Genomic DNA, 23,569 nt, shown 5'->3' with positions numbered 1-23,569 from the left:
AATATGTTAATAAAGATACACAACGGTCCAGGGAAGACGGCAGGAGCCTTCCCACCCCTCTTTTTCTAATTGATTTTTGTGTGTTCTCGGGGGCATACACACACACATACGTACAGAGGGGCATTTAACCAAGTTTTCATAAGGTCATGAGTCAATGTGTGTATTTGTATGTCTTCTTTTATTATTGTGCTATTGATATTATAATGTAATAAGAAGTATAATTATTAAGTTTATCGTTTCTTGCCAAACTTGATGCCAAATATCTTTCTCGCTGAGCTACGATCATTAAATGTCGAAGAATGTCTTGAATCTCCATCATAAAAGGTATTATCATCATTCTCTTTTTTAGAGCTGGGTGAAGGATAACCAAGATCACGAGAAGAGGGTGGACGAGTAGTAGAAAGATTGGACCCTGATGTATTACTTTGACTGGTGCCTTGATAAAATGAGGCTGAGGAATCATCTGGTTTGATCGTCAACAGATTGGTCTGTGCGCTTAAGGAATGCATCATCTCTCTTTCCATCGTTTCAAAGGCAGAGGTGAATGTGAATTTACGATCTCGAATTTGAGCTTCGATCTTGATTTCTGTTTGACCAAAGTACATTTTGATGGTCATAAAGATGGGTTGACCCTTTTGGACATCTGGGAACTTGGGCATCTTGATAGGGAATCGAGCTACTTTAAATACTTGAGGATGTGTCGTCAATCGTGGAATAGGTCCATCACCGTCATAGGCAAACAAGTCTATTAAGGGGATATTAATCAAGTGCATGTCAAGTTTATATATTAAATTACCTGTATCTGTATCGTTTGGATAAGCAATCATAAAGTTTTTGGATACACAATAATCTGCGTTGATGGCTTGACCTTTTTGTACATAAACACTAAATCGTTGTTTACAGAATAATCGGTTATCATCCCCCTTAATGCACTGTTCAGGAGGATCGTATCGAGGGTCAAAGACCATGCGAGTTTCGAGACCATAGGTACGTCTGGATACACGTTCAGTCACCATACGAGGATTCAATCCGAAATAGACTGCTCCACGGACGACAGCCAATTCACCACGAGGAGGCACACCGATGAATCCGACGCGAGATTGAAATTCGGCAAGAACACGTCGATAGAGGTATGTCGACTGACCGAATCCACCAACAAGGAAAATAGCGTCTAATTTTGTCTTGGATTGTTGAACCTGTTCTTCGATCAGATCAATTACCTGGTTGATGACAGGCTCAAACACCCTTTGGCGCAATTCATGACATGGAATGTGAAGTGTACCATCTTCAATACCCGCATCTGGATCATCAGCACCTTCAATACCTAAAGCAGCAGGAAGCGCAAGGTATTGATCTTCATCCCCATCAAATTCAGGCTATATTTAAGGGAGCACACATTTAATTGAAGGGGAATATAACAGTTTTTTTATTATTCTCCTTACCTTGATGGTATCAATAAATGTTTCCATCATGGACTCCATAGCCGTATCACTAATCTTGCCGTGATGGTAGAACCGGTCCTTCAAGTACTCTCTCATACGAATATCCAAAAAGGTTGAACCACAAGAATCACCCGATCCTTTGGTTACTTCCTTTAATGCCCTTCTTTCTCCAGAATCATCAATTTCAAACACGATCAAGTCAACAGTACCTCCACCAGCATCACAGATCAAGAATCGCTGTCCATGGCCAAGATTGAATTGATCGCACTTCTTTTCACAATAGAGCGCAGCTGCTTCTGGTTCGCTGATCAACATCAGTCGGCTGGGGTGGTCCCATCGATTGATAATACCGGCTCTAATGGCTGCCTCTCGCATCGTAGCCTTTGCTTGATCGCTCCACATGGCTGGTACCGTCAGACAATAACGGAACTTGCTCTGGTCATAATTATTGGCGAACCCACGTTGAAGGTCTTTACAGACATGATTGTGAAATGCTTCGAGGTAATCTGTAATGGCCTCAAGTGCTGTCAGTCCATTAGGCAAAGGTGGCAAATTAAGATTCTCGTCTAATTGAAGTTTGAATCGAGACAAGAGTTGATCGTTATTGTTTCGTTTCATGGCTAACTTTTTTGCCTCTTGGCCCCAGGCAACGAGTTTAGTTGAGCCGTTTCTATAGAGAGAGAGTGTCGGTGTCTTTGGATAAACATTTTGCTGCTTTGGCCTATTGAGAGTAAGTAAGTGATATACAGTGCTTATGATATTTACCATTTTGTAATATCAATAATTTCATCATTTCCGTCTTTTGAAAATGCATAACAACAACCAGAAAAAGTAGTTCCAAAATCTATTTTTATAATATATAATTAATACTATATTAAACGATGCACTTCGTCGTTAGTTACCTATACCAATAACATAAGAATAGTCTGAAGGGTCAAAAGGAGGTGTGTCCATAGACATCGTATATGTATAAAGAAATAGAAAATGCAGAAAAAGAAAGAAAAGTACAGGAAAAGAAGAAGAAAAAAAAAAGATTTATAATTTGTATATGTTGTTCAGGAGCAGATATTCCAAATTTGTAGCCACTTAAAGATGGTTCCACAGGTACGTCAATTTTTTTTTTTCTCTTTTCTGTTTGTTTTTATACAGTCGTTTTACTCCCAACTTCAACACTTGATGTAGAAGCTTGATTGAGTATTCCCCTCAATAATTATTGGGTTATTTTTAAGAGAAATGGATTTGGCAAGCTTTCTTTTATCAAGTATGCTAAATGATTTCGCATTTTCTTAGTTTAGCTCACTTTTGATGGATGACATTATGACCCAGACACGCATTCATGGCACATTTTTATTTAATAAAACAAGAACTTGACTCTTTGAATTTTTGAGTTAATTTGATAAATCATCTTTATGACGCTTTATATACAAATAAAAGCATGCTTACTTTTCTGTTGCTGTTATAGAAGCGGTTACCAGGTACCTGTAGATGACGAAACGAATGATTATCTTGAATAGGCTTTCTTGTGTTATAAAACAATCTGGATCTCCTACCTCTTTTTTTTGGACTCCTATACACTAGTCATGTTTTCTATATTCGAAATCAAAACTTATTTGTTCCTGAGAGGGGCCATTAGGCACGCAGTACAGTGAGAGTATTTCCTATCAAGTTTAAAAAGATAAAACCAGATAGGATTATTTAAATGAACTTTCTCATTTATCATTAAAGGGATATCCATGCAAAAAGATAATCAAATAGAGAATGGCCAACAATGGAAATATTGATAAATAAACCAGCAAGATACATGACTATTTATGATTTTCCACCCCCTTACACCAGAATCCATCTTTTGAATGCTTTTTTTAGTTTGTTTCAATTTAAACAAGGCTCTAATAGAAGCTAAGCACAGGTTGTCTTAATTATCAAAGACTGATTTCATTAAAAAACTGGTAAAAAACCATTTTATTAACCTGAGTTTTAAATTGCTTTCTTTCTCTCTTTCTTCCCTAAAATGAATAAGGTTAGGACAAACAATACAAAAAGTTTATTTTATTGTTGTTTATAATAATAATATCAGCCAATTGATCCACCCAAGAGAACAAGCAGTCTCTTGTCTTCTTCTAAGCGTGCATCTGTCAGTTCGTTCACAAGGACACTCAGTCGCTTAGGAAAAAGAAATTCGACGATTGAAGAGACCTCATTACCCTTTGAAGATGACCAAGAAGATCTCGAAGAATATGCAGAACCAAAGATACCAAACAAGCTTACATCAGAATACTTTAGTAGATATGAGATAATGACTGAATTGTAAAAATTGTATATACATGCCCTATCACCATTCACTTATTGTTATTACTATTAGTATCAATCTAAGAAACCCAAACCATTGTCCCCTGGGTGTCTATGTGATGCCATCAGCAGAGGATCTCTATGGTATATAATTGAATACAAAAGGCATGATTGTCTAGATCTAATATTTTACTACTTAGTATGGCATGGTGTGTTATTCATACACAAAGGATATTATCGATCTGGCACATTTAGATTTTGTTTAAATATACCAAAGGATTACCCAAACAACCCACCTTCAGTCACTTTCTCCAAAGATGTCTTTCATCCCCTCGTAGATGACTATGGCAATGTTTGTATATCTCAACAGTTTCCTAAATGGAGACCTTATCAAGATTATATATTCCATGTACTTCATTATCTGAAAAATATGTTCAAGAAGGTCGTTCTGGATGGATTGAATGAAAAATATTGCTTAAACAAAGAATCATATAGACTGTAAGTAAAATAATAGATGTTACTCGAATTGACGCAAAATGATAGATACCGTACAGACAAACCCATTTTTCATAAACTAGCACAACAATGTGCTCAACTGTCAATAACAGAATCATTCTTATTCGAACATGTTCCAGAAGATAATATGATTCGGTTTTCACCTTTAAGTGAATCAAAATTTGATGAATTGAAAGCACAAATATTGAGCACTGCCACTGTAAGTTGACTACAAGTTATCATCACCATTTATTAAGCGTTTCTATATAAATAGTCCATATCACCTTCTTCTCCTTTAAATGACGATTTAATATAATGTACAATAAACCTAATCTTGCCCAACTACGCCTTTTGATAGACGAGTAACCACCTTATTCTTGGATCCATGTGGAAATAGATCTCCCCAAGCTGCCTTTCTTGCATCTCGATAAGGCACTTTACCTTGAGACTTGGGAATCACCATGCGTTGAATTTCACCTAATGATCTATTAAAACCCTCGACTCTTTTATTATTTTTTATCTTTACCTTCTTTTGAACAAGCATCCAATACGACATGCTTATTCTTTTTCAATGGAGGCTGTACTAATCTTGGCCAATCATAAGCCTGTGTCTCCATATCGCTTTGTAGAGAAGGTCGTTTGCCTTTGCGAAGGATAACATAACTGTACTTTATATCCTCTATATTATTCTTTGCATGTTTTGTCTTCATCAGGAATGATGGGCGTTGAACTCGTTGAGAATAGTGACACCACATCTGGTTTGGTTTGGATTCTGGCGAGAAGAGCATGGGACAAGGTTTATCATGCGAACACTATTTGAACAAGATCATTAACAACAATTACAAAAAGGGAAATGTATGCTTACAGGGGCAATAACGTGAGCGTCTTGTTCATCTAAAATCCATTGTCTTGCTTTAGCAATATTTTGGAATCCTATGGGTGTGCCTCGATCCATCAGAACCTATATTCAGAAGAGTATTAGCTCCCCTTGCGCGCCCATTTAGTTCTATATGTCTCTTACAAGAATATCGCCTGTTTGAGACCAAAGTTGTTCCACGATTGATTTTTGTAATGCCTCTGATGTGATATCTCCCAAGGTGAAAGCACTTATCACAAGGTCCGTCTTAGGCGCCTGATACATAGGATTAATAGACATATTCCTTTTAAGCATATATATTATCTTACCGTTGGATTATAAGAAAGGTATCGTTTAAATTCTATAGGCTGGCATTTATCCGTTTTTACAGATTCTATTCAAGAATTTATAAGCTATTCATGATCCTCGTTTAACTGCTTACTTTCTAATTGTTCTGCAACATTCAACATGTCTTCTGATAAATCAACCGCTGTACACGCTTCTACATCAAATAATTGCTTTGCAGCCCTTTCGTGAATTAAATGTCAGGCACACATTCATCTCGACCATAAGCTGCAACTTACCAAATAGCTGTACCAGGTCCTGTTCCAAAGTCAAGCATTGATTTAGGACTAAAGCTGGACACTCTACTTTTCACTTCCTTCAAGACATTGTAAATGGCTGCATAATTCCCAGACATGACACTAGCTGTATAAGCAACTGACTCTCTTGGCCCATACGTCAGTTTATGTGGTTCAACTGCTTCTTTTTCATTCTGAGGTTGTCTTCCGGAAGTTGATCGCAAGGCATCAAACAATCGAAGTGAATCGGTACGAATGAGTCGTTTGTCAGGGTAGTGTTCAATAATTTGATCTACTCCTTGAATCAACGATCGAGGAAGTTCTACACAGCCAATACGTTTACGTCCAAAGCTGGCTTCTTCTGATCCTCTTACAACAGGCTCTGAATCAACCGAGATTTCTTGAACAGGGAAATCACTAGGAAAAAAATAATAATATTAGATCCTCTTTTGCCCCTGTGCAAGTAGATCTATCAAGTTTTACCCTTCTAAATCCAGATCAAACGACTGTAACTGTTGTTGATTCAATACAATAGCTCTTTCAGTCTTGACAGAGTAATTTCGTTTAATTGACTGTCTTAAAAGTTGTCTAGTGATCATAATGTAAGTAATATATAAAAAGAAGAAGAAAAAAAAAAAGATTTTGAGTTATGCACCAGTCAAAAATCCCGCGCAGTTGTTATTTTGCTGTGTCAGACTAAAATCCTAAATGAATATAGAATATATATGTATATCACAGCACATAAGATTGCTTGTAAAAGGTAAATGTATGAATGCGTGTTTTATTTCTAATTAGTGGTGATGACGTATTTTTTTATTCTATATTTGAAGAGAAAGGTGCTGGATCTTCTTCCTCTACAATAGGTGATAGCAGACCAGATGGACTCTTTCTATCTAATCTACTCAACCTCAGTGTGTCTACAGAGGGTAGAGAGCTATACACCTTTTTGACCCATTCATTTTCTATCCTAAAGATTACCCAAATCCATCTTCTGAATATTTCCATCAGTTCCAACAAAAAGATACTAGCATCCAACTGTCGAATGAGTAGATGTGAACAGAGTTTGAAGCTCCATGTGATGCGTAATAGAAAATCAATAAATATAGCCAAGGCGTAGTAAACTGGTTGTGAAAAAAAGAGTTGTTTTCTAAAGTGAATTGTCGGTTGCTGTTGTTGATGTTGTTTGGTAAACGTGATGAGATTCCAATCCATGGATACATCCCACCAGAATGAATACATTGAATTAATAAATACAAAAATGACCCTATTTCATATGCATATCAGTCATATAAAGAACTATATAATTGTTTTTTTTTTTAACTCACCAAAATCTAAAGACATGTATCTCATTTAGATACCATGAGTTTGGCACTTGCCCTGATTCGGTGATATACACGTTGGCTTTCTTTTGAATGGCTGAAAAGATAATGGCAGGTATTGAAGTAGCATATTTTAGCGCGTTATATAAATGTCGCTGTTCTCTTGTTTCTATGTATTCTGAAATACATTGCCGTAATCGGATCAAATAAGGAACACTAAAATAGAGTTAATATATCTCTTGGCAATACCCTATACTATATACCTTATGATGAATGGTACAGCCATATCCTTACAGTATATGTTCTCTGTTGTATCCAAGAAATACGTTGAAGGATACCCTGTGACCATGACACAGACTGCAATGAATAGATCACCAAAGACATTAGAGAAACTAGTCAACATATCTGCCAAGATTATGTCTGAGAAAAAGACAGGTGCACGTAAATTAGGCATAAATATCCTCTTTAACATTCTATGGTATCATCAATAGTCTATTATTATTTTGGTGAGCAGCTTTACCTAATAAAGCGTGTGCGTTCCTTTTTATATAATTGACTGGGCCACAATAAGAGAATGAGAGCAAGGATGTATGGAATGATGGCATTAGAAGGTGATGGATTGTACAAGTAATGAGAGACAAGGCATAAAGAGACGATCAAAGACAAGATCCCAGATAAATAGAATATAGGAGTATATAAAGGTGAGTGTTTTTCGTTATTTAATTGTAATATTGAATTCGTGTCTATGCCACATTTCGCTAGGATGAATAGATCTAGAGCCCATCCCCATAAGCCTATTGAAAATAGCACAATAGGTCTATAAGTTATGGGCAAGAGGGTATCATCCATTATCTGATGAATAAATAAAAAAGAGAGAGAGAGGAGGGGAAAATAAAAATAAAAGGGCTTCTATTTTTGGGCCAAGGATAAGTTACACCCTCTTCTATCGCACTTTAAAATATATGCACAAATTATGAAAGAATGTAATGTTTATTTATGATTAAATTTCGTCCATCGTTCGTTTCCTGGCCTTTGGCGGAAAAATTAAAATGGATGGGCTTGAAGCCGTTTCATTCATTTCATCGGCTTCTTGAACAACTATTCCTCGTAAGGAATTCGCTTATTGCTCTTTGCATGCTTGTCCATCAATGCTGTCAGCACAATTGGCCATGGAAGACTATGGCAAAAAAGATAATCCAGGGTTAATATGATATTCAGATGAAACAATGGCAGTATAAAGTATATTTACTTTCCAAAGAAATAGGCTATTTAGTGTTTGCCAGAAGAACTTAAACTAGGCCTTCATCCTTGGGGATGGACAATGGCTTTGGCAGCTTGGCAACAAAAACATTGTCCACTCACTCCAGCTGATACATATAGCCAAAGCTTCCTATAAAGTAAACTTATCAGTTTTAGTTTGCACTATTTGTAAACAACCTTTTCTCCACAACTCAAATTTAACATTTTACTAACCTATAGTCTATACTAATGAGGCTATTGATTCCATTGACTTTTTTTAGTATATTAGCTAAAATAGCTGCACTTGACATGACGCTTTTTCTCTGCTGCTTCAATTATGTCGGCTGGCTGCAGGACGACCGCTTCCCATTCATTGGCAAACATTTCATAAGTGGTTTTCTCGTATGACTTGTCACTATCATGTCCACTTTTCTTCCATATGAATAATTATTTGCCGGGGCGATGATAACTTCAGAGTTAAATATAAAGCTATTCAACATTATTGAATTCCTTGTGCTTTTTGAAATTGGTTCTTCACTCTACGTAATTATATGTCAGTGTTTAAGATTTTTAGAGAAAACATTTATTCAAATATGCGTAAGCTTACTCTTTCAGGCTCACAGTTGTTCCTTTAAAGAGAGTATCAACAAGACACGCAAATCTTTGATATGCAGTGAGCTTGTTATCTATGCCTTTGTAGTCTTCAAAGTGGTAAAATGCTACAGGACAAAAGTATTAACTTGTGAAATTTTAGTGCTCTTCACAAAGAGTGTCAGCTCTCTATGTATATACTCTTAGAAATTTGTGTAGTTCACGCTTATGCCAACTTACTACCAAACTCTTTATCTTGACAAGCTTGTTGAATAAAGCTGTCAAGTTTGTGAGGATTATGATAATAAAACGAATTAAGAGTTAATATAATGTTCAGATGTAATAAAGGTATCATATGAGTATATTAGCCCTTGGTTCCTTTTATTATCATAGTCTTCTATGACTAATTGCTCTGACAACATTGTTGAACAAGCTTGTCAGTATCAACATAAAATAATGTATAAAGGATTTGATGGTAAATTGGTATAAGTGTGAAGTATACAAATTTCTAAAGTTATGCACATATATTATAGAGCTATCTGCTTTTGTTAAAAATACAAAATATCCACGATACAATACGTTCATTCTAGAAAACGCGAACAAGATCACACATTGATCTCGAACACTAAAGGCCAATTCTGCAGAGCCTCTGCACACGTTGTGGGCAACTCGTTTCGCTCGCTACATTCGCAAACTGTGCAAAGACATCTATTTGTGGTATGTGACCATTGCTATTAATTAAATTGACCAACTTGTCATATTTTAATTATGCTATTCTTATAGGAAGCTACGCTTCGGCAGAAAAATACGGAAACGCATCTTCAAGCAGCTGCTCGAATTGGTAAGCAAAGTAAAATATTATAATACAGCAATTTAAACGGAAAAATGATATTGCTTTATAATTAGAAAAAGCTTCTGCAAACAGCTGAATCATCAAGCATTAAGATTCTAAATGCAAATATTGAAAAGATTGGAACAGGCATAGTAGAGGTGCTTAGTGATAATAGCTCTAAGAGCCAAACTAATCCTGAGGATGACAGTAGTACGACAAGTCAAATCAATTTTGTGAATATAAATAATATCGACCAATGCTCGGTGTTTTGTGTGGATTGTGCTAAAGGTAAAAAAAAAAAAAAAAAAAAACTGTGCAAGTTTTACTATATTCACGATGCTTAATTATCATAGTACCCTTTAAATATCTATACAAATTATGAAAAAGAAATGAAGCATCAAATATCAGAAAGGCCAAGCAACTTAATTAGAGAAAAGCTCATGGTATATGGTGCAAAATTACTATTACAAGATAAAAAGCCAGATTTAAAGGATAAAGTATTGAAGTAACTGTCGAATAACAATGTTAATCAATAATACAAGTATAAGCAAGCTATGCATTAACACTGATTCGTATACATGTAGGGCAATGTTGTCTGGCGTTGTGAATTTGATTGAACCAACATTTTAAAAAAGATTCTGGATGGATATGAACTGAAGTTGCTTGAAGAAGATAACTTAATACAATACGAGGGCCTTTCAAGTGAAGACAAACAGCTGTTTAATGATATCACTCAAAGGTAAATACAATAGTAAAACGATATACTCTTTTTAATATCATGTAATTTTATTCTAATACACACTTGTTAGAAAACATACAAAAGTTGTCAGACATGTATTACAATTAAACAAATTTATTCACTGATAACAAAGGCAAGATTTATTTAATGAACACCAATTTCTTCTCTCATAAAGGCATCAGAAGAAGGTTCACGTCCAAGGAAAGCCTTGAGTGAGTCCATGCCATCCCTTATAATAAACAAGTATGAGCATTGTATAAACAAATTGATGCTATTGACTTACCTGCTGCTTCCCTTTTCAAGAATTTCTTTACGATACTGATAACCAGCTTCAGGAGAAAGCGTATTCTTTTCAAACTTGCTATAAAACATATCACTAGAGAATACCTTTGACCAAAGGTAGCCGTAATAACCAGAATCATAGCCACCCATGAGATGTCTAACAGATGTATAAATAAGCTGTGATGTTGTTTTCTTATATATCTTACCCAAATGCAGCTTGGCCATATGTATCCTATTGTTTCACATAATCAGTACATGCACATTCCTCCTCCGCTTATAGTATTTACCTTGGGTGCTTCAATTAATGAGATCTTTTTGCGCAAGTCATTGTAAAGCTTGGTAGAATCAAGGTTTTCGTCTATTCATAGTTAACACACATGTGTTCCCGTACACCAGTACTTTCATATCATTACCTTCAGAAGTATGAAGTGTCATATCAAAAATACCAAAGAACAGTTGACGCAGGTTCTGTGTGGCGGCATCCACGTTCTTGGCCTTGACAATACGTTGAATAATTTCGTCTGGGATAGGCTCACCTGTTTCAAAGTGAGCGCTAATGTGTTTGAGAGACTTGGGGTCGTAGCACCAGTTTTCCAACATCTAAAAAGCATTAAAACCATCTGGTCCAATCTGATAATCGTAGATTTTACCTGGGAAGGAGCTTCAACAAAGTCACCTTCAACGGATGTACCATGGAACCTAGCATACTTTGTTCGACTACACAAATGATGCATTACATGGCCCAATTCATGGAATAAAGTAACAACTTCATCGTGCTTTAATAATGAGGGCTTATCGGCAGTACTAGGAAAAAAGAAGTTAGGTAAAAAAAATAAAAATGCTACATCAAGATGATTACGGCTTAGTAAAGTTGGCAACCATAGCAGCAATAGGTGCAACACGTTCACCATTAGCTGCGATATAAGAAGGCTGGAGTGGAAAGCAAGCAGCGTGAGGATCTGTAGCGAATAAGTAACATATCTTTGTTTTAAACTGATATCTTACATTTGTTGTCACGAGGGAACAAGTCAAGATACATGTATCCAGAGAAGCTTTGATCTTCAACTGCATCCCAGCATTCAAAGAGTTGAACATCAGGGTGCCAGACAACTGCCTTTTCAGCAGGGACCTTTACAAACTTGAGACCCAATACCTTTTCGTAAATCTCCAACATTTCTAAAGAGATTGATAAGATATGCGTATACATGAATAAATAAAACTAGGCTTATACTTTGAATAGTGTTTTCTAAGCTAAAGTATTTCTTTATCTGTTCTTGATCCACAGCATAATCAGTTTCAAGCAGAATACGCTCATAGTAACTGGTATCCCAGCTGTTGAGTTCACCATCAAACGGTTCCCCACGAGCTTCTTTCTCGACCTAATAACCAAACTATGAGACGCTTGTCCCTTTTAAAGGATACTGCATTTACCTTTTTAAGCCCCTTAAGACGTTCAATCTCTTGTTGACCAGGTTCTTTTAATTTACTGACCAAATCATTCAAGAACTAAACATAATAATCAGATAACATCTTTCACTTGTTTCTCCTTTGTATGTCTTACTGATTCAACAGCTTCCACAGTCTTTGCCATCTTGACGTCAAGGACAAAAGCAGCATGGTTCTTAAAGCCTAATAACTTTGCAGCTTGTCTACGAATCTTGACAGCTTGTTCCATCAAAGGAACGTTTTCCTTGTTACGACAAGTGTAAGCAATGTTGTATCGCTTTCTTGTCTCTTCATTTTTACATAGTTTCATTACTGCATTTTTTTACATTAGAGGTGATAATTTCTTAATTTGGAAATATACTACAAACCTGGAAGATAATCTAAATGGTAGGAAATGCGCTACATTAGTGCAACATTCATCAAACAAGGACAGATAGCTTACCGGGATACCTAAGAAGAAAATAAAAGAAATGAGTGACATGCAATAAGTGAAGCACTAAAGACTTACTTCATTGTTAAAACATATTTTGTTACTCCATTTTCTTCAGTTGTCTTTAAACCACCTAAAAACAAGTTTTAATACCATTTCTCTCTCTCTTTTAAGGAAATGACAAACTTGCCTAAAAAGTCATCGTCAAGTCCTTCCAATTCTTCCTACAAAGAAAAAAGGGGGGTTAAGAAACACACAAATTGTTGTATGCAAATTGGTTTACTTTGGTAAACGTGATAGCTTTCAAAAGAGTTAGCATAACAAGAAAAAAACGTAAAGACTTACTTACTGCTATTTTCACGAGCATAGTTCTTGTTGAATTCAATACAGAGTTCACTCAAGTTCTTACGGAGTTTCTTTAATTCATCACGTTGTTCTTGACCAAGATGAAGTCCGTTACGACGGAAGTTTTGTTCCATCTTTTGAAGCATACGAGCATCTTCGGCGTCAAGTTGATCCAAATCCGTCTTGGAAATAAAGCTTTGAACAACAGTATAAAGATCATGACGCATACTCTGTTCAATGTAGAATTGGTCTACTTTTGTTTCTGCTTCAACTGAAGCCTCACGAATGGCAGCATCAGGAGAGAATTGACTAAGTGAACTGACGAGCTGTGCCTTGCCTAAAAGAAATACGCGTTAAAAAGTTGTTAAAATAGTGTAGTATGATGTTACCTGATAATTCATTTGAAATACGAGCCAAAGGGACAACGATGTTTTCATACGTTTGTTCTTCTGGTTTCAAAGCAGCAACTTGGTCATTAACAGCTAATTCTGCTGCAATGATCTCGTCTGTAATCTGAGCAACTTGTTCAGCAGTAATACCAAAGTCAAGGGCAGGTGAAGGGGCAATCTTGGTCATGTTAATAATTATAAAAGAAAAAGAAAAAAAGAAAAAAAAAAGGAATATACGTATTTTATACACAAATTTCAATCGCGCTTCTATTGGTGTATTTCGAGCTGACTGGCATAAAACTTTAATAAGGTACACACACACAAATAACAAATACAATAGTACAAGCAGTAAATATGGATCTAAATTACAATTTTATTTACTCTTCTACTTGTTCATCACTCTGACTGGGAGAATTACCATCCTGCAAAGTCAGATCTCTTGTCTTTTGAGTCAAGTATTGTTCATTCTCCAGACGTTCACGCTCTCGTTCAGTCTCTTCACGATCATATTGTGAAAAGTCAATAGCATCCTCTTCATCGTCATAGGCTTGGGCAAGAGTAGGATTAAAGTCGAATAGATCTCTACCAGACATACCCTGTGATCGACCTGCTTTCATACGAGTTTCCTTTTGCTTACGAGCAGCACTTTCCTCGGCTTCCTTCTTTTCTATTCTGTTCTTCTTCCATTGTTCAAAGCTTTCGAGTGTGACAGGTGTCAAGTTGGGTCCAAGTTTATGGCGCTATATTATTTTGCATAAGAGTCTTTTGTCACTATGGCTTGATTCTTATTACCTCGATTTCTAAAAATTCTTCAAGAGAAATCTCCTCCTTGTCATCTTCTTTAGATTGCTTTGACTTGAGAATAAAACCAGGTGGAAGAGCGTGCCTGTATTTACAAGTGCTACCACCATTAGGACATTCCCAGAACCAACCGTATTTATTTGTCTCGATAGCCTCCAAAAAGTATTTGCATACAATATCTGTAGGTGGTTGCTTTCCGGATTTACTCTTTACTACTTCTTCCAATTTCTGTTGGTCCCATTTATCCATTGTATCTATTGATAACATATAAGTGGCTGTGTTTTTGTTTGAGTGCATCTATTACCCTCGGCTCTGTCATCCGTATACAAGTCCTTCTTTTCAACCTTACGACCCACATTCAAATCGTGAGAAAATTTACACTTGGAACCTTTTTCACAGTGTCCTCCTTTAAAGTAAATACAGAGTACTGTCTTGGGATCAGTTCCGAATGGTACCTTTTGAGGCACTTGAACTGGTTTAAACAGCTCTGCAAACTCATCACGCTTTTGTTTCTCGAGTTCTTTTTTGTCCTTCTTGCCCTAGAAGGAATGGTGAATAAGTGTGTTTTTTTTAGAGATGCCATGATTTACCCCCACTCGTTGGTCAGCGCCTTTAGCTTGATTCTGAACTTGCTGAATATAACGCTGGACCTTGGCTGATTTATTTTTATTTTTCATACCAAAGGTCTTGTCTTCGACGGCCTTTTGCTTTTTTTGCTTTTCAGCCTTGGTCTGTTGCTTCTTGGGAGGCATCTCTTTACTGTTGAAGGGTTGTCTAGCAGCAAAAAAAAAAAAAGAAAATTTTATTTCCATGGCAATAGATCGAAAAAAAAACTGTGACTTGTAGAACAAATAAGGAAACAAACAGCCAACTCTGTATATTGGATACTTCTTTAAATGTTTATTTACTTGTATTGCTGCGGTCCAAAGGTATCCATGACGTTTATTGGTTAAGCATCATTTACATGTATATATATATGTACTACGACAAAAAAAACACTTGCCTATATTATATCATTTGGTATCATTGTTTGGTAACGGTTGACTTCTTTTGCTGCTGTTCTGCTGCAGCACGAGCAATGATTCTTTCTATTTCAGATCTACGCTCGGCTGTTTTAACCCTCTCTTGTTCCAGGTTATAATAATGTCTTAGCAAGAGTGCACTTGCTATGGTTACACCACCCAAGACTACCATGACAACCATCATGTAAATATTTGAGAAATAAACGACATCGTCCACATCATCCAAGGTATTCAACAGCATCACGCGCACTAAAAACTCACTGACAAGGCCAAGCCCCCAAATGCCAGTGAGAGCGCGAAAGAAGTTTCGGAAGGTAGCATAGTGCTCCCAAAACCAGTCCCAGTGCTCCCGTACGGTGTTGGCACTCATACTACTGGAAATGGCAATTTGACGAGCGACATAAAACATAAAGGGGCGTAAGACGTGATGTCCCCAGCACAAAGGGAACATGGTGATCAAGAGCATCAGTCCCATAGCTAAGGTCATGGCAGACTCTCGAAGCAAGTAAAGTTTAGGATCAGATTGAACAAAAGCCAAGAGAGCGGAGACAGCAAAACCCAATAGCATTAAAACGCCCATCATGTCCACCTTACGCTCTCGGTAAGCTTTGATGATCACCATAAGGGCAGTAGGAACCCCAGCTAATAGTAAGGCTAGTAAAGGAGAGACAAAGTTTCGTAAAACATAGTAAATGATGATTGGCACGACGAGTTCAAACAGCATATGCATAGCCATACTAAAGAAGGCTCGTAGGATAGATCGTCGATTGGGAATAGAAGACTTGAAGAAAGTTGGTACTCTTTGAACCCCTCGAGGCGGCTTCTGTTGACTCAACAGTGGTGTCGTAACATTGCTACTACTTGATTGTCGACTCATTCAAAACAAAATAAAGGGAGAAAGAGAAAAAAAAGGCACAATTTGTATGTCAGCCTTTTTATGCGGTCATTTAATAAAACTTTTTATGTAAATATCTCTTTTTTTCTTTTTCTTTTTTTATACACAATAATCAGCAACATGGCCGGCACTAAAAGAAAAGCAGAAACAGAAATTCCAATCATGGATGAGAATGATTTATTGAAAATCACGCCTTTAGGAGCTGGTAATGAAGTAGGACGTTCTTCCATTTTGATGGAATACAAGGGAAAAACGATTTTGGTAAGTAAAAAGAATGACTCTGGATTCGGGTCGTATTTGAAAGTGGTTTATTCTATTATAAAATAAAGAGTGTGCTTTTTTGTCTTTAGAACTTGTTTTTAATTGCTTTTTCTTTTTGTTGTATCTGTAGCTTGATGCTGGTATTCACCCTGCTTATAACGGACTGGCTTCTCTTCCCTTTTTTGATGAAATGGATCCTGCTAGTATTGATGTCTTGTTGGTCACTCAGTATGTATGCCTTTCATATTGTTGATTCTGTGACTTATCTTTTGCAGCTTTCACGTAGATCATGCAGCCTCAGTACCCTATTTAATGGAAAAGGTGAATGATTTTAAAAGCAGGAGACAATTACTCATATATCGTTATAGACATCGTTCAAGGGTCGTGTATTTATGACACATCCAACTAAAGCAATTTACAAGTGGCTATTAAGCGATTACTTGCGAGTAAGCCATATTGGTGACGAAGATCAGCTGTACACAGAAGAGGACTTGATTAATTCATTTCATCGAATTGAAGCGATTGATTATCATCAACAGGTGGAGGTAGAAGGTATCAAGTTTACTGCATACAACGCTGGGCACGTTCTTGGCGCAGCTATGTTCTTGATTGAGATAGCTGGTGTAAAGGTACTCTACACGGGTGATTACTCTCGAGAGGAGGACCGTCACTTGATGGCAGCCGAGAAACCTGAAGGATCGGTGGATGTGTTGATCACAGAAAGTACTTACGGTGTTCAAAGCCATGAACCACGTTTAGCCAAAGAGACGCGATTTACATGTAAGACGCACACGCACACATTCAGATCGGCTCTCCCTATTGACTCATTGTTCAGCACTTGTTCACGATATCGTCACACGTGGTGGGCGATGTCTTATGCCAGTGTTTGCTCTTGGTCGTGCACAGGAGCTTTTGCTCATCTTGGACGAATATTGGGAGGCACACCCCGAGTTGGATAATATTCCAATTTATTATGCATCTAGTTTAGCTAAGCGATGTATGGCTGTCTACCAAACATATATCAACATGATGAACGCCCGTATTCGCAAACAGTTTGCCATATCTAATCCATTTATATTTAAGCATATCAGTAATTTAAAGAATGTAGAACAGTTTGAAGATTCTGGTCCATGTGTCATGATGGCAAGCCCTGGTATGCTTCAAGTAAGTGTAGTAAGAGTATAACAACAAAGACTTACCCTAGATTTAATTACAAAAGAATGGCTTATCAAGAGAACTATTTGAACGTTGGGCACCTGATAAAAAGAACGGCTTGGTCATTACGGGTTATTGTGTTGAAAATACACCAGCAAGAGTGAGTGATACATATACATATACTAAATAACCATGTATTGACATAATCACTAGCAAGCAATGAATGAACCTTCTGATTTTCAAGCAATGGACGGTCGAAAGATTCCATTAAGGATGTCTGTAGATTACATATCATTTTCTGCTCACGTAGACTTTACACAGAACAGCAAGTTTATCGATGAAATCAAAGCGCCTCATGTGGTAAGATGATGCTATAGACATAATTACATAAACTAAGTATTTTCAGATATTAGTGCATGGTGAAGCCAATGCCATGTATCGTCTAAAGTCAGCGTTGCAGAGTAAATATTCTGAAAAAGAAGAGAACGTGACGATCTATACACCTAAAAACTGTGACACTGTCAAACTGCACTTCCGTGGAGAAAAGATGGCCAAGGTAAGAGTGCATCATTTGTTTTTTCCTCATTCTAACTATTGTGAATATCTTGCAAAGACTATTGGAAGATTAGCTGCAAAATACCCTACAGAAAATCAGCCCTTGAATGGTGTATTGCTCGTCAAGGACTTTCAATTGAACATAATGAGTCCAGAGGATTTGAACGAACTCGGTGGACTGATAACCACGGTCATCACACAGAGACAAGTAGTGCCTTTTAATGCTGGCGTTGGGTTATTAAAGTGGCATCTTGAAATGGTATTTGGTGAAATGAAAGAAACGGAGCTTTCTGAAGAAAAAGATGGTCAAGAAGGCACAGTGCTCAGAGTGTTTGATACAGTAGACATCAAGAAACTGACATCCAGTCCTAATCATGTTACACTTGAGTGGGTAGGAAATGCCATGAATGATATGGTGGCAGATTCAGTGCTAGCCATTATTTTATCAATCGATAGTTCTCCTGCAAGTGTGAAAGGTAAAAAAAAAAAAAAAAAAAAAAAAAAAAAAAAAAAAAAAAAACAACAATGTTTACTAACACACTCTCTAGTGAGTTCACAACATTGTTCACACGATCATGGCGTCAAGATAGAAGAAATTGAACAAGATGAAAAAGATGAAAAGCAAGATATAGATGCAAAGGAGATCAAGGATGAAAAGATGGTGTCATAAACTTCTTTGAATACAAGTAACATACAAATCAATGAGCCATATCCCAGGCTCACAATAAAAGTCATTGTAATCTCAGTGGCCCCCTGTGGCGCAGTTTCATTATCCCGCATAAATCCTTTTTAATAAAAAAAATTCTTTTTTCGTTAAAAATGAATACATTCAAGTCTTATGGCGAACGCGCTAAACAACACAGCAATGCATGTGCTCGTACTCTCCTAGAGCTCATGGAGCGTAAACAAACCAACTTGTCCGTTGCCGTTGACGTAACCACCAAGAAAGAATTACTCTCTATTGCTGATGCTGTTGGACCTTATGTTTGCGTGTTAAAGGTAAAAAAAAAAAAAAAAAACAAGAGGATTGATTTAAAACACTTAATAAATTTATAAAGACCCACATTGATATTGTTGAAGACTTTGATACCGACTTGATTCAACAATTACAAGAATTAGCAAAGAAACACGACTTTTTATTCTTTGAAGACCGTAAATTTGCTGATATTGGTAAAAGGGTCTTTCAGAGAAAAAGGAGGAAAGGGTTATTCAATACTATAGTTAGGCAATACGGTAAAGCATCAGTATGCCAACGGTATTTACAAGATTGCTTCTTGGTCACATATCACCAACGCACACACCGTCCCTGGCGAAGGCATCATCAAGGGACTCGCCGAAGTCGGTCTTCCCTTGGGCCGTGGCCTGCTCTTACTCGCCGAGATGTCTTCCAAGGGCGCACTCACAAAGGGTAGCTACACGACTGAATCTGTCGAGATGGCACGTCGCAATAAGGATTTTGTTTTTGGATTTATTGCTCAACACAAAATGAACGAGTTTGATGACGAAGACTTTATCGTCATGTCACCCGGTGTTGGCTTGGACGTCAAGGGAGATGGATTAGGTCAGCAGTATAGAACCCCTCGTGAAGTGATTGTCGAAAGTGGTGGAGATGTGATCATTGTCGGTCGTGGTATTTATGGTCAACCTGATAAGGTTGTTGAACAGGCTCAGAGATACCGTCAAGCTGGTTGGGAGGCCTATCTTGAAAGACTTGCCTCAAAGCAATAAATCATTTTTTATTATTATAGATATAAGAAAAAAGGCAAATTATGTGTGTATGTGTGTATATTATTAGTTACCAGTTAGACGTGTTTTGTGACCAATCAGCAATATAAGAAAAGTTTTGAAACTCTTGTTGCTCGACACGAGATAATGGATTATTGATAGGAGTCAACGCTGGACGTTCACGAGTAAATTCTTCATCAAAGTTTGATGTATCCAATGGTCCATTGATCGTAGGGCAGAATGGAGGAGGAACACGTTTGGCGAGCATATCTTCCCAGTTGACGCCATGGAAGAATGGATGTTCTTTAATCTCTGCAGCGTCGGATGGGCCAGCACCCAATCTCTTCTTTGGATCTCGCGTCAGTAACTATAATAAAAGTCAGTCAAAACAACAATACGATACTTGTCAACTTCTTACTCTTTGACAAATCGAAACAGAATCTCTCGACATGTTGACTGGATATAAAATTTCATCTTCTAAAATTGCATCAAATATTTCATCTTCATCTTCACCTCTGAAGGGTGATTGTCCCAACAACATTTCATACACCAAGACACCAAATGCCCACCAGTCGACCGCACGACCGTATTTCTGTTCCAGCAAGATTTCAGGTGCCATAAATTCAGGTGTACCACAGAAAGTACCTGTTGTGTTGCCGTACCACATGTTTTCTTTACAAAGACCATAGTCTGCCACCTTGATATGTCCGTCCAATCCCAACATGATGTTATCCAGTTTCAAATCTCGATAAATAATACCTTGGGTGTGGAAATATTCAAGTGCCAAAAGAACTTCACAAGCATAGAACTTTGCTCGTCGTTCAGAGAATGGTTCGCGTTGAATATGCCACATCAAATCACCACCGCTCACATACTCCATCACAAAGTAAACACGGCTCTCGGTCTGGAAGCATGATTGTAGGCCGATCAAGAAAGGATGTTTCTCACGATTAGCAGCTAAAAAGATACGCTTTTCAGAACGGACGCTATAAATATTGTTTTTAGAACAAGAAGGACGATTTTATATAGAGAGAGAAATACCTTTCGATTTCATCATTGTCGATAATAAATCTTTTTTTCAGTACTTTAACAGCATAGAGCTTTTTGTCATACTTGTCTTCTGCCAACATGACCTTGCCAAAGTTACCTTTACCAAGCACATACAAAAAGTTGAAGTCGTTTAATGTCACACGTCTTTCATTAGGGCGAGGTTGCATTTGCTGTTTTGGAGGCGTCATTGGCTATCGCAGACAAAACAAGTTAGACGAATATTAAACAATCCACTTTTTTTTATACCTTTGGCATTAGATCCACTTGCGGTGAAGGCTGTTGTTGTACGTACATTGGACGCATTTGAGGTGAGCCCCCTCCAGGTCTACCTTGATGATAACGAGGATCATTTGTCTGTAGCGGATAAACTGGAGCGTGTACTGGTAAAGTAGGTGGTTGCTGGGGCCTTCCAACGGTATGTGAAGGTGTCGTAGGAGGGCGTTGTTGGGTAGGAGGCGTCGATGGTTGTTGTGGGAGAGGCTTTTGCTGATTTAGGGATAGATGAGACAAATCGTCCACAGGAGGTTCATTCGAAGCACGTTTGGGTTTATTGGTCGTTGATGAACTTGAAGGGGTTACTGCTGCTTCCAAGGTCTTGCGTTTATTAGCCGCTTTGATCTCTGCTAGCATCTGATTAGCCATCTCCATAGAGAGCCCACAAAAGTCAGGAATAAAGTGTTGACACTTTGTATGACAGGTGACACCACATTCTGTATCGAATGGTTGGTAAAACTTACAAACATATCCAGTTTTCTTTACCTGAACACTTTTTCGCTCCTTTAGAACCAAGAGGAAGCATATAGCCACAATGGCAGCACCAGTTTGCGCCAATATTGGTAATCGGTTCAAATCGATGTGGAATTCTATGGTTAAGCTTTTCTTCGTCCGAGTCCTTGTCGATATTGGCCTTTGAGATACATTTGGTAACTACCTTGGTATAACACTTCTTGTGACAGCTATATTCACAATCTAGCACACGATATTAATAAGCTATCTTTCTACACGTGTCCCTGTTTACCTTCGCATTGGTATCCACTGTTCACCATGAATTCACCACAGAGCGCACACTTCATGATGTTGTAAAATTTCTTTTCGACAAACTGATGACCATTCATCTCATGTACTTCTTCCTTTCTCTGTCTGACGGCACCAGCACGGCCAAGCTTATCTAACGGACGACGGTTGGCTGCTTCACGCACAAAGTTGACCTTTAACAGTATTTCGCCCGAAGGTTCAACGTCAAACCATGCCTGGATACCATCCTCCGTTGACTCTACGCTCTTGGGTTCCTGCTGATCCGGTTTTGGTTCTTCTGGTTCGGCGCCCGCTTGCTTTTGATAGACCTCAGCAGGCACCCATCTGGGATCACTCTCCTGTTGTAATTTCTTTTTACGCAGACCTTCAGCAATATCTGTGATCTTGAGCCAGAAAATACCGATAGGCAAACTTCTCTCAGCCTCTTGATCATAAATAGACACTTCCACTTCAGTTGCCTTGTTGACATGTGTCTCGCATAAATCAAGCCATTTATCGTGACGAGACAGTTTAGAACGAAAGACGACGTTGCCATCGATCTTTACATAAACTATGGTATCTGGTGCTTTAAACATTCTTGTAGGTGCATGTGCAAGTCCTCTCGCCTGAAGAATTTGAAGTTGTAATTTTCCGGTGACGGGTCTTCTTAAGCCAGGTGTCATTCGAGCTGGCGTTGTTTCTATTTCTGTATGAAAAAGAGTATTAACAGGGTGATCATTGGATTGTGAGCTGCTTACCATAATCGTCATCCTCATCTCTTTCACCAATGTAGAGACTCTTGTATTTTCTCAATGCCTTTGTCAACAGGTTCAATTTTTCAATACTTTCATACATTTGGCCCTGCAGCTCTAACCGCCTTCTTCGATCACTTAGCGATGGGTCTCTGTCCATCACATCGGCCATGGTCTTAATACCTGCCAGCACCTTATTTTCTACATCAAGTTTATATTCCAGCTCATGCAGCTTGAGAGAGACTTTGGATTTGTTGTACAAAGTCTCGGTAGTCAATAAGTCTAAGTTATCATAGGAAGTGAGTCTGATTTTTTTTAAATAGTCAACTTTTCTTACCCAATGTAGAATACTTCTTTACTGTCGGATGCTCCACTGATGGATTTGAAGTGGATGTGTGATGAGTGGTATGACTTGAAGTATCTGTCTCAGTTGTATCAGAGTCCTTGCGCGATTCGATTTTCAATAGTTCTTCAGTGAAATAGTCTATAGACTTTTGACATTCCTTTATTTCGTTTTCACATTGAGATAGTGCGTTCTTGTCGGTTAGTAGCGGCCGAAGTTGATATGCTTTGTCACGCATCCGTTCATTGCGTTCTATTTTTTCTTTTAATTCCTTAATCTTGGCATCAAGCTGATCCTATTGGCAAGATTAGTAAGCAGCAGAGATTGCTTTTATCTCTAAACACTTTACTCCCATAGCGAGAAGATAATATAAGAGAGAATATGGGGAAAGAAAGAAAAAAAAAGAAATTAACAAAGGCTCCTTATTACAACTCTTCGGACATTAAAAAGATCAGCATCTCTCTCTCTCTCTCTCTCTCTCTCTTATTAGTACTTCCCCTCTCTCCCCTCTTTTTAGTTGACAATAGAGATGATATTTGATGAGAGAGTAAGCGAGTGATGATGTGTATCACGACTTTTTTTTTCTTTCTGCTGCCAAGTAATGGATTGATTGACGACGACAACAATAACAACAAAAAGTGTTGTCAAGAGTTAAATCAAGCTGTGTACTTGGCTCATATTATTGGCCAATGGAAGTGAACCCTTATTTTATTTTCTCTCACGT

The 23,569-nt window shown here is 37.7% G+C and overlaps 10 protein-coding genes across 10 annotated transcripts; 3 read left to right on the top strand and 7 right to left on the bottom strand.

The window, feature by feature from the left end:
- Window positions 1–230: 230 nt before the first annotated feature.
- On the bottom strand, window positions 231–2,402 carry RHIMIDRAFT_238162 (actin-like ATPase domain-containing protein; the record flags this gene model as incomplete). Its single annotated transcript, XM_023608900.1, has 5 exons — window positions 231–745; window positions 797–1,376; window positions 1,443–2,163; window positions 2,208–2,286; window positions 2,345–2,402. The coding sequence occupies 5 exons, from the start codon at window positions 2,400–2,402 to the stop codon at window positions 231–233; spliced, it is 1,953 nt and encodes a 650-aa protein (XP_023466063.1).
- Window positions 2,403–3,705: 1,303 nt separating this feature from the next.
- RHIMIDRAFT_203050 (UBC-like protein) lies at window positions 3,706–4,452 on the top strand (the record flags this gene model as incomplete). Its single annotated transcript, XM_023606655.1, has 4 exons — window positions 3,706–3,746; window positions 3,802–3,872; window positions 3,929–4,173; window positions 4,243–4,452. Coding segments are annotated over 4 exons (567 nt in total), but the record flags the coding sequence as incomplete, so codon positions are not given.
- Window positions 4,453–4,551: 99 nt separating this feature from the next.
- Window positions 4,552–6,259, bottom strand: RHIMIDRAFT_238160 (Rsm22-domain-containing protein; the record flags this gene model as incomplete). Its single annotated transcript, XM_023608899.1, has 8 exons — window positions 4,552–4,700; window positions 4,750–5,035; window positions 5,089–5,184; window positions 5,245–5,355; window positions 5,409–5,473; window positions 5,522–5,607; window positions 5,664–6,077; window positions 6,144–6,259. 8 exons carry the CDS (start codon window positions 6,257–6,259, stop codon window positions 4,552–4,554), a joined length of 1,323 nt encoding a protein of 440 aa, XP_023466061.1.
- Window positions 6,260–6,473: 214 nt separating this feature from the next.
- On the bottom strand, window positions 6,474–7,828 carry RHIMIDRAFT_238159 (EXS-domain-containing protein; the record flags this gene model as incomplete). Its single annotated transcript, XM_023608898.1, has 4 exons — window positions 6,474–6,924; window positions 6,986–7,195; window positions 7,243–7,452; window positions 7,500–7,828. 4 exons carry the CDS (start codon window positions 7,826–7,828, stop codon window positions 6,474–6,476), a joined length of 1,200 nt encoding a protein of 399 aa, XP_023466060.1.
- A 2,637-nt stretch (window positions 7,829–10,465) lies between these two features.
- RHIMIDRAFT_284636 (metallopeptidase MepB) lies at window positions 10,466–13,499 on the bottom strand. The gene is made up of 18 exons (XM_023613202.1): window positions 13,273–13,499; window positions 12,888–13,220; window positions 12,822–12,838; window positions 12,729–12,762; window positions 12,617–12,671; window positions 12,551–12,558; window positions 12,477–12,488; window positions 12,224–12,420; window positions 12,094–12,168; window positions 11,894–12,041; window positions 11,668–11,838; window positions 11,522–11,621; window positions 11,313–11,466; window positions 11,076–11,262; window positions 10,950–11,020; window positions 10,869–10,894; window positions 10,664–10,819; window positions 10,466–10,609 (listed from the first exon to the last, which is right to left on the bottom strand). Exons 1-18 carry the CDS (start codon window positions 13,457–13,459, stop codon window positions 10,525–10,527), a joined length of 2,016 nt encoding a protein of 671 aa, XP_023466059.1. The 5' UTR covers window positions 13,460–13,499; the 3' UTR covers window positions 10,466–10,524.
- Window positions 13,483–14,825, bottom strand: RHIMIDRAFT_307134 (uncharacterized protein; the record flags this gene model as incomplete). The annotated part of the gene is made up of 4 exons (XM_023614518.1): window positions 13,483–14,012; window positions 14,065–14,348; window positions 14,378–14,603; window positions 14,664–14,825. 4 exons carry the CDS (start codon window positions 14,823–14,825, stop codon window positions 13,650–13,652), a joined length of 1,035 nt encoding a protein of 344 aa, XP_023466058.1. The 3' UTR covers window positions 13,483–13,649.
- Window positions 14,826–15,096: 271 nt separating this feature from the next.
- RHIMIDRAFT_252094 (uncharacterized protein) lies at window positions 15,097–15,831 on the bottom strand (the record flags this gene model as incomplete). Its single annotated transcript, XM_023610928.1, has 1 exon — window positions 15,097–15,831. One exon carries the CDS (start codon window positions 15,829–15,831, stop codon window positions 15,097–15,099), a length of 735 nt encoding a protein of 244 aa, XP_023466057.1.
- A 291-nt stretch (window positions 15,832–16,122) lies between these two features.
- RHIMIDRAFT_216023 (cleavage and polyadenylation specificity factor 3) lies at window positions 16,123–18,739 on the top strand. Its single transcript, XM_023607300.1, has 10 exons — window positions 16,123–16,251; window positions 16,382–16,479; window positions 16,527–16,572; window positions 16,620–17,031; window positions 17,087–17,415; window positions 17,471–17,566; window positions 17,620–17,766; window positions 17,813–17,962; window positions 18,020–18,437; window positions 18,510–18,739. Exons 1-10 carry the CDS (start codon window positions 16,153–16,155, stop codon window positions 18,629–18,631), a joined length of 1,917 nt encoding a protein of 638 aa, XP_023466056.1. The 5' UTR covers window positions 16,123–16,152; the 3' UTR covers window positions 18,632–18,739.
- Window positions 18,740–18,780: 41 nt separating this feature from the next.
- On the top strand, window positions 18,781–19,689 carry RHIMIDRAFT_202972 (orotidine-5'-phosphate decarboxylase; the record flags this gene model as incomplete). The annotated part of the gene is made up of 3 exons (XM_023606651.1): window positions 18,781–18,960; window positions 19,020–19,131; window positions 19,187–19,689. The coding sequence occupies 3 exons, from the start codon at window positions 18,781–18,783 to the stop codon at window positions 19,687–19,689; spliced, it is 795 nt and encodes a 264-aa protein (XP_023466055.1).
- Window positions 19,690–19,756: 67 nt separating this feature from the next.
- On the bottom strand, window positions 19,757–23,200 carry RHIMIDRAFT_252091 (kinase-like protein; the record flags this gene model as incomplete). Its single annotated transcript, XM_023610927.1, has 9 exons — window positions 19,757–20,053; window positions 20,105–20,672; window positions 20,728–20,927; window positions 20,983–21,446; window positions 21,496–21,705; window positions 21,755–22,456; window positions 22,509–22,784; window positions 22,840–23,140; window positions 23,195–23,200. 9 exons carry the CDS (start codon window positions 23,198–23,200, stop codon window positions 19,757–19,759), a joined length of 3,024 nt encoding a protein of 1,007 aa, XP_023466054.1.
- Between the last annotated feature and the right edge of the window lie 369 nt (window positions 23,201–23,569).

Source organism: Rhizopus microsporus, assembly GCF_002708625.1.
Source record: "Rhizopus microsporus ATCC 52813 unplaced genomic scaffold scaffold_9, whole genome shotgun sequence".
Taxonomy (NCBI): domain Eukaryota; kingdom Fungi; phylum Mucoromycota; class Mucoromycetes; order Mucorales; family Rhizopodaceae; genus Rhizopus; species Rhizopus microsporus.
Note: the sequence above shows the minus strand (reverse complement) of the source record. Positions and strands in the feature narration are given on the sequence as shown.